The sequence below is a fragment of the Coffea arabica genome, chromosome 4e, assembly GCF_036785885.1.
Source record: "Coffea arabica cultivar ET-39 chromosome 4e, Coffea Arabica ET-39 HiFi, whole genome shotgun sequence".
Lineage (NCBI taxonomy): Eukaryota > Viridiplantae > Streptophyta > Magnoliopsida > Gentianales > Rubiaceae > Coffea > Coffea arabica.
In genome coordinates this window covers 4,817,948-4,829,638 of record NC_092317.1, presented here as the reverse complement: position 1 = coordinate 4,829,638, position 11,691 = coordinate 4,817,948, and the positions used below count along the sequence as shown (strand labels likewise).

At 38.9% G+C, this 11,691-nt stretch overlaps 3 protein-coding genes across 6 annotated transcripts; 2 read left to right on the top strand and 1 right to left on the bottom strand.

Moving 5' to 3' along the window:
• Nucleotides 1-332: 332 nt before the first annotated feature.
• Nucleotides 333-2,740, top strand: LOC140005943 (tubulin beta-5 chain-like). Its single transcript, XM_072047316.1, has 3 exons — nucleotides 333-827; nucleotides 1,388-1,657; nucleotides 1,771-2,740. The coding sequence occupies exons 1-3, from the start codon at nucleotides 434-436 to the stop codon at nucleotides 2,445-2,447; spliced, it is 1,341 nt and encodes a 446-aa protein (XP_071903417.1). The 5' UTR covers nucleotides 333-433; the 3' UTR covers nucleotides 2,448-2,740.
• A 481-nt stretch (nucleotides 2,741-3,221) lies between these two features.
• LOC140003890 (uncharacterized) lies at nucleotides 3,222-6,294 on the top strand. 4 transcript variants are annotated; one of them, XM_072047313.1, is made up of 8 exons: nucleotides 3,269-3,495; nucleotides 3,579-3,838; nucleotides 4,137-4,378; nucleotides 4,728-4,850; nucleotides 4,980-5,096; nucleotides 5,204-5,386; nucleotides 5,628-5,769; nucleotides 5,930-6,294. In XM_072047313.1, the coding sequence occupies exons 1-8, from the start codon at nucleotides 3,467-3,469 to the stop codon at nucleotides 6,109-6,111; spliced, it is 1,278 nt and encodes a 425-aa protein (XP_071903414.1). In that variant the 5' UTR covers nucleotides 3,269-3,466; the 3' UTR covers nucleotides 6,112-6,294. The 4 variants fall into 4 exon arrangements, with proteins under 4 accessions (XP_071903413.1, XP_071903415.1, XP_071903414.1 ...); XM_072047312.1 differs by having other exon boundaries at nucleotides 3,222-3,838; XM_072047314.1 differs by having other exon boundaries at nucleotides 3,222-3,838; nucleotides 5,898-6,019.
• On the bottom strand, nucleotides 6,295-11,411 carry LOC140005942 (phosphoethanolamine N-methyltransferase 2-like). Its single transcript, XM_072047311.1, has 12 exons — nucleotides 11,215-11,411; nucleotides 10,995-11,110; nucleotides 9,847-9,984; nucleotides 9,601-9,738; nucleotides 9,214-9,357; nucleotides 8,841-8,951; nucleotides 8,595-8,736; nucleotides 7,755-8,035; nucleotides 7,051-7,212; nucleotides 6,904-6,957; nucleotides 6,725-6,799; nucleotides 6,295-6,636 (listed from the first exon to the last, which is right to left on the bottom strand). Exons 1-12 carry the CDS (start codon nucleotides 11,228-11,230, stop codon nucleotides 6,538-6,540), a joined length of 1,476 nt encoding a protein of 491 aa, XP_071903412.1. The 5' UTR covers nucleotides 11,231-11,411; the 3' UTR covers nucleotides 6,295-6,537.
• Between the last annotated feature and the right edge of the window lie 280 nt (nucleotides 11,412-11,691).

Below are 11,691 nucleotides of genomic sequence, written 5' to 3'. Positions count from 1 at the left end.
TGCATCAACAGATGAGGTAAGAATTAGAAACAAAAACTAAACATTCATTGGCTTTGTGTTCCACTATTCTAAGCTGTCCCATCAGCAGCTACAAATCTACAAATCTTAGACGGCAAAACTGATGATGAGTTGGAACAAATGGCCTATTCTCCCCACAACAGACATCGATGATCCAACAAATGGACAATCCTACAGCTATGACTCGGGCGGACGCTTATGGATTGTCAGATCTTTTAAGCCCATCTGATCGTGTCCCTTCATTTTTCATCGAGTCAAGAGCAATAGGGACCTTTCACAACTCCGCTACTGTTGTATATAAGCCCCCTGTGGCCAGCAGTAGACCAAAAGCCCACATCCAAAGCCTTCTAAGTGAGAGTTTGGGGAAGCCATTTTCCACGTTTGTCCCTGACCGTTGACCATTTGTTTAGCCAAAATGCGTGAAATTCTTCACATTCAAGGAGGGCAATGTGGGAATCAAATTGGATCAAAATTCTGGGAAGTGGTGTGTGATGAACATGGGATTGATCCAACTGGGAGGTGCAATGGAAGTTCTGCCCTTCAATTAGATAGGGTAAATGTGTATTTCAATGAAGCAAGTGGTGGGAGATATGTGCCAAGGGCTGTCCTCATGGATCTTGAACCTGGGACTATGAACAGCATAAGGACTGGTCCCTATGGCCAAATTTTTAGGCCTGATAACTTTATTTTTGGTCAGTCTGGTGCTGGAAACAATTGGGCTAAGGGTCACTACACTGAGGGTGCTGAGCTTATTGATTCAGTCCTTGATGTTGTCAGGAAGGAAGCCGAAAACTGTGATTGCTTGCAAGGTTTGTAAAATGATTGCTAGCTACCTGATTTTGAACTTCTTTGACTCATCTGGATCATAATTATAAGTAAAAAGATTTAAAGTAAACTCTAGCGTACATGATTGTTACAGAATCCTTGATCTGTGGCTCATAGAGCAAGAGATCAAGAGTTCAAACTTAGAGAGTCCTTTATCTCTGGCAACAAAACAAAGGAATTTAAGGTTGATCAAGTTTATATCAGACACAGGTATTTTGTAATGGATATGCGCCATGTGTTAGTTTTTACTAGCTGAAGGAGAGAAGGAAGGAATGAAATGAAGCCAGTACATGAAGCACAATTTTTTCACCTTTTTCTCCAAATAAAAGAGGGGTGTTACAGAGGATTCGTTGCAGCTTATTTGATCAACCAGGGGTGCTATATGAGTAGCTAATATTGAAAAAATGTACAAAACCAATTCTCATAACAGTGTTAACCATGTTATGCTGGTATAATCTACCATTTCATGTCCCAACCAAGCAAAAAAAAATCTGGTACTTGTTTATGCATTGACTTAATTCTTGATGGTTGTGGCACTGCACAGGCTTTGAAGTATGTCACTCTCTTGGAGGTGGAACAGGGTCCGGAATGGGAACTCTGCTGATTTCCAAGATCAGGGAAGAGTATCCAGATAGAATGATGCTTACTTTCTCAGTCTTCCCTTCTCCAAAGGTATCTGACACTGTTGTGGAGCCTTATAATGCCACACTTTCTGTTCATCAGCTGGTCGAGAATGCTGATGAATGCATGGTCCTTGATAATGAGGCGCTCTATGACATCTGCTTCAGGACCCTTAAGCTCAGCACCCCAAGCTGTAAGAACTGCAAATGCATACAATTCAATTCCATCTTTACTTTGCTGATGAATATTCTGTGTCTTTCGCTAAAAGTCTAATGTAGTTCCCTCTGTTTTTATTGTCTTTATCAGTTGGGGACCTGAATCATCTGATTTCAGCAACAATGAGTGGTGTGACCTGTTGCCTGAGGTTTCCTGGTCAGCTGAACTCGGACCTGAGAAAGTTAGCGGTGAATTTGATCCCATTTCCGCGACTTCACTTCTTCATGGTGGGATTTGCACCTCTTACATCAAGAGGATCACAGCAATATCGTGCGCTTACTGTCCCCGAGCTAACACAGCAGATGTGGGATGCCAAGAACATGATGTGTGCTGCTGACCCGCGCCATGGCCGGTACCTCACTGCCTCAGCAATGTTTAGGGGCAAAATGAGCACAAAAGAAGTTGATGAGCAGCTGATCAATGTGCAGAACAAGAACTCATCCTATTTTGTTGAATGGATCCCAAACAATGTAAAATCTAGCGTTTGTGATATTCCACCTAAAGGCCTTACCATGGCTTCCACATTCATTGGGAATTCAACTTCAATCCAGGAGATGTTTAGGAGAGTGAGTGAGCAGTTCACTGCAATGTTTAGGAGGAAGGCCTTTTTGCACTGGTACACTGGAGAGGGAATGGATGAGATGGAATTTACCGAAGCAGAGAGCAATATGAATGATCTTGTTGCTGAGTATCAGCAGTACCAAGATGCGACTGCTGACGAGGATGCTGAGTACGAAGATGAGGAGGAGGCGGGCGCGGAAAACTGAAGGAGTTAAGCAGCTTTTTTGCTGACTGTTACTAGCTGCCATATTACATCAGTAGATTGATGTTTCTATGTACCAACTGATGGCTGTATCTTTTTCATTTCTCGGTACCGTTATCTGGCTTTCTTTACATCCTCCTTATTGGCATTTCTAGTAGCATCGCTGTATTACTATTTCACTTCTCTAGTCTTTCTTCTGTGTTATGGTTATGGAAGATAGTTCACCAATATGTGATGAGCAAATCATCAATGTACTTCGGCTCAGATTTCGGAAGAAGAACGTCGTATTCTCGAGAAGATTAGTTAACTTTTTCAAGTTCAAGTGCACATTCTTGCTACTTTTGCATTCAAATATCAATGCAACTTAAAGACAAATATTTCATCCATAATGAACAATTAGCACTCTTCCGTTCAATATTCTGGATATTGATATTAATTTTGAGAAGATTAAAAGCAACCGAAGGACGAGTAACCGACTGGCTTATGAGTCCTTTTTCCCTCACCAAAGGAATGATGAAATTGAAAGGCAATCAATGCTTTCTTTTTTTTGAGGATGATTTTCATGGATTGCCAAATTTAGCGTGCTTCACATTTGGAAATATTCTTCTATCACTGGGACAACATTCATTTAAATGTAATGTGGCGGGTCCATGCTTGAATGATGCGATACCATCCCTATATTGAAAAGCATCACTTGCCTCTCCTTTCTGGCCTATTTTATATGGTTGTAATAAATTAGAAACAAATTACCCATCAATCATTCTCCTAAGCAATTGCCTCTCAGCCTTGTGATTAATGGAACATGGCACCATTATTTCAGACTTTGAAGATAATTTGTCACTTCATTTCACCAAGTTCTTTCCGTCCATGACATGAACATCTAGTACAAAACTCCATCAAAGAATATTCATTGAACAAAAGAAAAGAGAGGGTATTGTGATCCAAATATGCCATACTTCTCAACTTGGAGGGCCTCAAGAGATACTGCTGCGGCGGCGACAATATCCTGCTACTTGAATTCTTATGGAATCAGAAAAATTTCCCATCTCAAGGTTTATTCATATTCTGATCCCTCTTCTTCTTCTTCTAACCCCTCCTCCTCCTCTTCTTCTTCTTCTTCTTCTTCTGTACACAGTTGTTCAGCTGCTTCAAGGAAAATTTTGGCAGAAAGATCCTCAAGGAGTGGAAGAAACTTCGATGGGGCTTTCTCAATTATTGAAACTGAAACTTGTAAGGTAGAAACCAAGACTAAATCTAATGAGAGCTCAAAGGGTCCTTCAAAAATCAAGGCCAACAAATCTTCAATCAGAAGGAGGCCTCTCTGGAGGAAACTTCTATTTGGATCGAAGAAGTTCAGGAGTATAATCTTGCTTAATGTTGTGAGTGTTGTCTATGGTAAGGATCCCAAATTACTACTGTACGGATTAGGAAAGAGAAATTCAATTACCCATCTACTTCACAATCTAACCATTTCTATCTTATCGACAAAAATGATGATGTAAAAGCCAATTATTATCTCTGCACGCTTCCCTAGTTCAAGAAACAGCGGAACTAGTGTTGTCTCGTTTGTAGCATGGACTCAAGTATGAAATTCTAGTCGCTAAATTGGGCAAACTATTTAGTTAAAAATGCTGTCTTTCTTCTTATATCTAAGCGAGAGTTGAATGCATGGTAATTATGTTGTAAATTGCAGCAAGCAACATTCTAGTTGTAAAAGAGACTGAAGCTTTCATGGATCCAGCAGCCTTCTCTGCAGTGCGGTTTGCTGTATCAGCCATCCCATTCTTGCCTTTTGTCTTTCGGGCAAGAAATGATGCTCAAACCCGTAAAGCAGGTATGGAACTGGGACTGTGGATCAGTTTAGGCTACCTGATTGAGGCGCTTGGCCTACTCACTGCTGAAGCAGGACGTGCTTCATTTCTCTCTCTTTTCACGGTAAGTTATTTAGTCTGATCCTCTCTAGAATATCGAATCTTCTTATATGAGCTACGGTTCAGCAAAACATGACTATTCGCAGAGACCACAAACCATTGCATAGGCAATGCCAATCGTAGAATTCTCTTTGTCTAATTGCAGTTCTTGTAATCAAAGACCATAGATATCCATGGAGAAAGAGTCTAGAGATTGCAATATTTGTATGGAGTTCGCATTCATCATTGCATTGATAAGTGTGATACGCTACAATCATTTATTATGGCTCGTTGATTGCACCACAAGTTCATTTTTGCATTCTCCTCTGATCTTCAACTGTTTGTGTGATTACTTTTCTGCATTGAATGAGCAGGTTATCGTGGTTCCGTTGCTCGAAAGCATGTTGGGAACAATAGTACCAGCTCGCACCTGGTTTGGAATTCTCATGTCAGTCGTTGGCCTTGGTTTGCTGGAATGTAGTGGATCTCCTCCTAATGTTAGTATGATTTCCTCCCCCCCCCCTTCTCTCTCGGGACCCTTCGTCATGGTATTATTTTGTGAGATAAGAAATCTTTCACTGAAAAAAAAAAAAATCTGTTTACCATTTTATTTGCTTTTTCTTTAGGTCGGAGATCTTCTCAACTTTCTAAGTGCCATATTTTTTGGAATTCACACACTCCGAACAGAACACATATCAAGAAGCACAAGAAAAGAGAACTTCATTGCACTTCTTGGATATGAGGTTTGTTAAAAACACTGGTCAAAAGTAACTACTATCTTTCTCAACCCCCATTCTTCTGCGGTACAAAAGTTCTGCGCGCATTAGCTGTGTGTTTTGTCTCGTATTAGGTATCTGTTGTTGCCCTTCTATCTGCAATCTGGTGTCTGATTGGGGGAAGTTTTGATGGTTTTCAATACACTGAGAACGTATCCTGGACATGGGCTCTGGTCTGGGATTGGATGGTTACATTTCCATGGATACCAACGCTTTACACCGGTGTATTTTCAACAGGACTATGTTTATGGGCTGAGGTAACTCTTGCTAGTTTAACTAGTATTTCGAATGTCTAAAAGAAATAAGACAAGTAAGTTCCTGAAAGTTTCAAGGGGAAAAAAGGGCGTAAAAACTGGCTTACAGGATCCAAGAATTTTAAAACCAGGTTGAGATTGGAAGAAGATCGTTATATTCTGAGATTCCTCTCTCCTTTAGAATCTAGAGTTTAATGTAGACTTAGATGGAGATTCTCTTTCTTACATTAATTTTGATATTCAGATGGCTGCCATGCGTGATGTATCAGCAACAGAAACGGCAGTAATTTATGGTTTGGAGCCAATATGGGGGGCTGGATTCGCATGGTTTCTCCTCGGTGAAAGATGGGGTACTGCTGGTTGGATAGGGGCTGCTCTCATTCTCGGTAATCTTAGGTTCTTTATTGACAAAAAAAGAAGCAGAGAAGATCAATTTGTTATCATCCATACACCAGAATAATTTGTTTTCCCCCTTGTTTTGGCTATTATTGACATTTCCTCCTTTGATCCGAAGGATGATCAGTGAAAAATGTTCCATCTTTTTAGGTGGAAGCTTAAGTGTGCAGATGTATGAATACTTTCCCAATGAATTCAGGAAGGTTGGGAAGAATGATGAGAAACTCAATTTGCTGACAATTCCAGACAACCAAGAGAAAAGAAACACTAACCTCTCTGCATCTCCGGTGGTTGTTAGATCGAAGGATGTAATCGATGTACTAAAGAAATAACTACGTACTATTTAAGATGTAATAGCCTTCACATCTTTAAAAAAAAAAAAACATAGCTCTCAAAAGATACATAAACCTTGTATAGCTCCATAGATGATGATTTTGTCTCTTGGTGTTTTGGCTGATTTTGTTTTATGACAAAGCAACTTGCATAATAAATGCTCAATAACAATTTCTCCAGAATTTATGGGTTGACAATAATGCCAAAGATCAAATGAAATCTCATTAAGCGATAGAGAAAGTCACCCCTTATTACAGTGGGAATACCATCTGACATGATAGAAGCACAGGTTATAAGAGAACAGAATTCACTATACCCATGTTACCACATAGGTAAGTTACAGACAAAAAAAAAACATTCAAAGACTTCATCAACATGCAGAATGATAGTTGCAGATGACACGGTGCAAGATTGCGCAAGAAAGTCTAATTCTTCTTGGCAATGAACAAACCCCACCTCTGCTCACCAGATGAACTCCTGAGTAACTTGGCCTTCCAACCACCAACTATATCATTGTAGTCTTCCTGTATATTAGATCATAACATGGGTAAGCGGCACATGTCAAATTCCATTAAGCAAAGGAATTATTAACTTAGATGTTAAAACGCTTACTTCAGAAAAGTCACAGATGAATGCTTCTCTATCCTTCTCCACCAATTCTAGTTCCTTCTGAAGAACATTTATGAACTGAAATACAAAATGAATTTAGGGTTACAATGAGCCAAACGACAACAAGAGCAGCACATACACAAGATGGGTGCGGGAGATAAAAGGGAGAGAAGAAATCACACCTGATGAGTTCGATCCTCAGCAATGACCTCATCAAAACCAGCATCTTTTAGCATCTATAAACAGGAAACAAAACACCCCTTATAAGGAGAAAAGTTATGGGGAGAGGAAAAGAGTGGGTGTCAGAGAGGGAGACTATGCAAGTAAACCTGGCCATATGCTTCCACGTCATGCAGATCATAGCCTCTTTGCTTGATATACTTGACAAAGTCATCTGAAGGAGGTCCAGCTCTTTTGCAGTAGTCACTAATTAGGACAGTGCCTCCAGGCTTCAGCCATTTGTAAAAGGATTTGAAGAGTGCAGGTTTGTCCTGAATAACCAACAGGAATTTGAGCATGCTGAATAAAACTGGAATCAGACAAAATAAATACCATTCACAAGAATACTTCAGAAACCTTTCAACTTAAACTTAAGCCACCATAATTTCCAGTATGTATTGATAACATAACGTCTATATAAAGTTAAAGGCAAAGCCAGGACCAAAGTTTAGTCTAGGTCTCACTACAGTTTTGCCTACCAATTAATAGTATCAATGGGATCTATAGCAACTTAAATTAATTTGTTGTCCTATATATACGAAAGCTGACAGCTAAAAACAAATTTTATATAAGAGGATTCACATAGACTAAGTTTAAATTTATACAGACTGCTAAACTACTTAAAAGTGCTAGGCATTCTATCCTAAACATGTACCACTAGATCAAAATGAACAAAGGCACTAGAAAGGGTTAATAAAAAAAACTTCATATAATTGCAACCTCTTGAAAAGTCAGACAGAAAAAAATATACCAGAAAGCAATAGCTGGGGTTGTATAAAATATTGAAGTTCCTTTCAGAACAACAGAATTCTACCTGAATGTGCAGAATAGTATCCCTGCTGTAAATAACATCAAATGAGCCGTCAGGATATGTTTTCTTGGTGCAATCAGCAACCTCAAATTCAACAGAACATCTGAGGCCAATAGCGCGTTCCAGAGCAAGAGAAACCATGTTGATTGAGAGATCAATGCCAACAACATGAACATCATACTTTTCAGCCATGTAAAAGTCACCTCCACCAATACCACAACCAACATCCAGAACTTTTTGTCCAGGTCGAAGATCCAGTTTACCAACAAATTCTCTTGTTGTGTCTGATGAACATAAGAAAAAGTTCAACTAAAGACAAAATGCATAAAACTATGAAATGGAAGAAGGAAAAGCATTTTCTTTTCTATTTGTTTTAAGAATCATTTAATGAATTAAAAGTGATATAGCCTCAAAAAACACTTCAGCTTGTTCAATCATCCATTAAAGATAATATAAGCCACTTAAGGATGAATACAGGCTACACACTTGCAAGATTCCTGCATAACAAGAAAAACAATCCAAATTTCAGGAGAAGCTACTCTTGGCAGAGCATTGCAAAAAGCACTTGGATATTGAACCCATTTACAAGTGGATACTCCTAAGTGAATAACTGCACAGCATCTCTCAGCAGAATAATCACACTTTTGCATATCCCCTTTCCAACAGACTCATCCTGATCATTGTGTAGTGATTTTGACTTATTATTTAGCAATCCAACACATCTAAAGGACACTGTGCTTTCGAATGGCAGATAAAACCAAAATTCCAAGTTCATATATCTTAATATGTTTATGGAATGCATAAAAAAAGCAGGGGAAAAAAAGCACAAAGAATGAGATGTACCAATCCCTCCAGTGCTGACAAATCCTGGTCCAAAGACACGTTCATAGCGGAGAATCCCACTAGACTTATATTGCACATTGTCCAAGAAACGCTGAAATCCCCTATCATCCTCTGAACGTACCTTCTTCAACATCCAGCATATCTGTTTCCAAACGAGCAGAGATAGCCATCATTTGGCCTAGTGTACAGATGTAAAAAATGACAAGAAACACAAAAGAAAGAAAAGAACAGTTAGCATTTTTATACCTGGTTCTGATTTTTTTTGTTCCTTACATAAGCTCCAATGCATTTGCAGCAAACAAGAGCAAGTTCAAAAGAATTCCCAGAGCCATCATTGAAGTGACATTCTTTAAAAACCTGGAGTTGTGTACAAATTAGACAAAAAGGACAAGAGTGGAGCTGTAGATTCTTGAGACAACTTCTAAAGAAGCATCCTCATCAGCATATTTAGCACATTGTTAAGGAGTATATATTTCATTAACACGTGTTAAAGCAACATAAGAACAAACTGCCAACGCAATGAACTATAACATGAATCGGAAAAGTTTCCATTAAAGATAATCACCTAGCATGCGACATGCGAATCAACAAGAATTAAACTGCATATGTGAAAACAAACCTTGGTATAAAATCTGGGCTCACGATAATGAGTTGGGTTCTTCTTCCTTTTGTGATCTCCAGATTGGTGGAAACATGACTCTCTAAAGAAAATGTGCCCACCAACTTTCAGCCATCCAACCATCTTCTTTGCTAGTGCCACAACCTAAAACCAAGCAGAACGAATCAATGACAGGTTTCAATGAGGAGATTGGTGGTCTAAGACAAGCAGGAATAGGAACTGAAACAGAAACATTGGAGTTCAACAGATGTTCTACAAACAATGAAAATATGTGAGAAAATGATGACATGCTAATAATAAATAAGAACAGCAGCATAATGATTAAAATACAACATAACCACAAATTGGTCAGCACAACTTTTCAGTGAAGAGTAAAAAAGTATTCACCTCTTCATCAGAGAGATACATCAATAGCCAGTTTGAAAAAATTAAGTCCATCGACTCTGCTGAGAAGTACAACTCTGGGGACGTCACATCAGCACAAATAAACTTGGTGTTCTTAAGATTCCCATTAATGCTTTCATTCTGCACATCCGAAGGTCAAATTATGGGACCATTCATCTCTAGAAGGAATTACAACATACAGTTTCAAAAGCAATTGGCTGAAAACAAAGTTATTTCTGGTACACAAACCTTCTTTATTGCACCTTCAATGAAATCTAAAGCAACAATTTGACCAGCTTTTTTTGCTAATTCACCAGTGAAACGGCCAATTCCAGCTCCTAGCTCCAGAACTGATTTTCCTTCGTATGGTGGTAATAGCGATAGCACCTGTTAGACCATGAAGAAGAGAGCTTCAAGTGTTATTGCATAGTCATAAACATGAAATCTGTGGGACCATACTCCGAGTGATTGCATAAAAAGAAGATGTACAAGGCCCAATTAAAAGCAAAAAAAAAACTCTGATATTAAAAACCAAATATGAGCTGTGGATTCATAGGAATCTAATACAGAACATGATAAATGCATAGAATGCAAAGTTATCAAGTTCAGGTCAGTTAAACTGAAATTATCTTGCTCCAGGAAATTTTAGGGGATATGAAGAACAGAATGTTTTCTTTTTAAGTTTCTTATGGCAAGAAATAATTTGAGGTGTCAAACAAGTAATCCATTTCCTTTGTTATTTTTTACACTTTTTGCTGCTTTGAGTTAATCAAAGGTGAGTAAATCTTTACTAAAGTACATTTTACTCCTCTGTGATACTGACCTTCTTGCCTTAAGTGATTCAGTCAGAAGGCCTTGTAAGTTTGGATACATTCGAAGATAGAAGTCCATTATTTTTGCTGCAAGATCAATGGATATGGCCACCAATCCGAACAGATAGTGGCTAAAAAGGTTCGACCTTGATTTAGGGGATCTTAGTTCGCAACACCAGCATAAATGAGATGAGAACTAGGCACGTGACCACCACTAACATGTGAAGCTAAAATCTCAAACAACACTAGTTTTACCACAAAGAAAAAGCAGACAATACATTCTAAGCACGTAACTACCAGTTCTGTAGCAAAACTAGAAAAGAGAAAAAGGAAAAACCACCATCACTTCGCTTTGGAATATGCAAAGACAGTGACACATGCCTTAATATGTATAAATGAGAATAACCATTCTTATGTCCTTGCGATGTGACAAAGACAAACAAATCAAAAGATAAGATTATGATGCATCCCATATAAAATTTTTGAGCTCATAACAAGCTAATCAATACTCCTCTCAAACATCCAACAACATACCATGCAAAAAGAACAAAAAGAGAAGAAACGCAAAGTACAAAAACTCTATACCTCAGGGCGCTCTTCTTTGTCAAGATCAGCAGCCATGGAATCAAGCATCATTGCCTCTACAGTGAGATCAGTAGTGTGCTCAATCCAGTAACTCTTCTGCACCTCGCGCTCTTGTCCTGCACAACCCAAAAAAAAGAAGCAAAAACCTTTAGCTCAATTCCCAATCAAGAAAACGGTGGTTCAAATTCTCATATCCCAGAAAGAAGGGTAAAGATGCCACCTTCAACAGCTGCCATGATCGGAATTCTGACGGTTTCTTGATTGAATAAATTTGTTGTACTTATTAGGACGATGAAATGCGGGAAAAACGAGAAGAGATGTGAACAAAATGACTTAACAACCCTCAATGGCAGTGCGAGACCTAGAAAAAGTCCTTGATCTACGGTTTTGGGCTCGACCCTTTTGCTGCATTAGCTTGAATTATTCTCTGGTTCTGGGATCTCTATTTATAGAATGAGAAAAGGCATTGAAAGATGGATGACAATCTTAAACACTTGGATCAGTACAAGAAGTAAAAACTATATCATTCAGACCTCTGCTGTGAATCTGTGTATTTCTACAAGGGGGAAAGCTGGTGAATTGGTAGGGGAAGGACGGAGTCTGGTGCAATTTTACGAAAGGCGGGGGTTTTGTTCTGGGCTGGGGTGGCTTGGCTTGGTTTGGGATTTGGGATCGGTTGGTGGTGGGGACTGGGTGC

Excerpts from the sequence above, each read along its gene's own strand:
- LOC140005943 (XM_072047316.1), top strand. The coding sequence starts at position 434 with ATGCGTGAAATTCTTCACATTCAAGGAGGGCAATGTGGGAATCAAATT. Across the intron at positions 828-1,387 it reads AAACTGTGATTGCTTGCAAG|GCTTTGAAGTATGTCACTCT; the intron begins GTTTGTAAAATG and ends GGCACTGCACAG. Across the intron at positions 1,658-1,770 it reads TAAGCTCAGCACCCCAAGCT|TTGGGGACCTGAATCATCTG; the intron begins GTAAGAACTGCA and ends TGTCTTTATCAG.
- LOC140003890 (XM_072047312.1), top strand. The coding sequence starts at position 3,391 with ATGCCATACTTCTCAACTTGGAGGGCCTCAAGAGATACTGCTGCGGCG. Across the intron at positions 4,379-4,727 it reads CATTTCTCTCTCTTTTCACG|GTTATCGTGGTTCCGTTGCT; the intron begins GTAAGTTATTTA and ends TTGAATGAGCAG. Across the intron at positions 4,851-4,979 it reads GTAGTGGATCTCCTCCTAAT|GTCGGAGATCTTCTCAACTT; the intron begins GTTAGTATGATT and ends CTTTTTCTTTAG.
- LOC140005942 (XM_072047311.1), bottom strand. Across the intron at positions 9,739-9,846 it reads TTGAAGGTGCAATAAAGAAG|AATGAAAGCATTAATGGGAA; the intron begins GTTTGTGTACCA and ends TCGGATGTGCAG. Across the intron at positions 8,952-9,213 it reads AGCCCAGATTTTATACCAAG|GTTTTTAAAGAATGTCACTT; the intron begins GTTTGTTTTCAC and ends ACACAACTCCAG.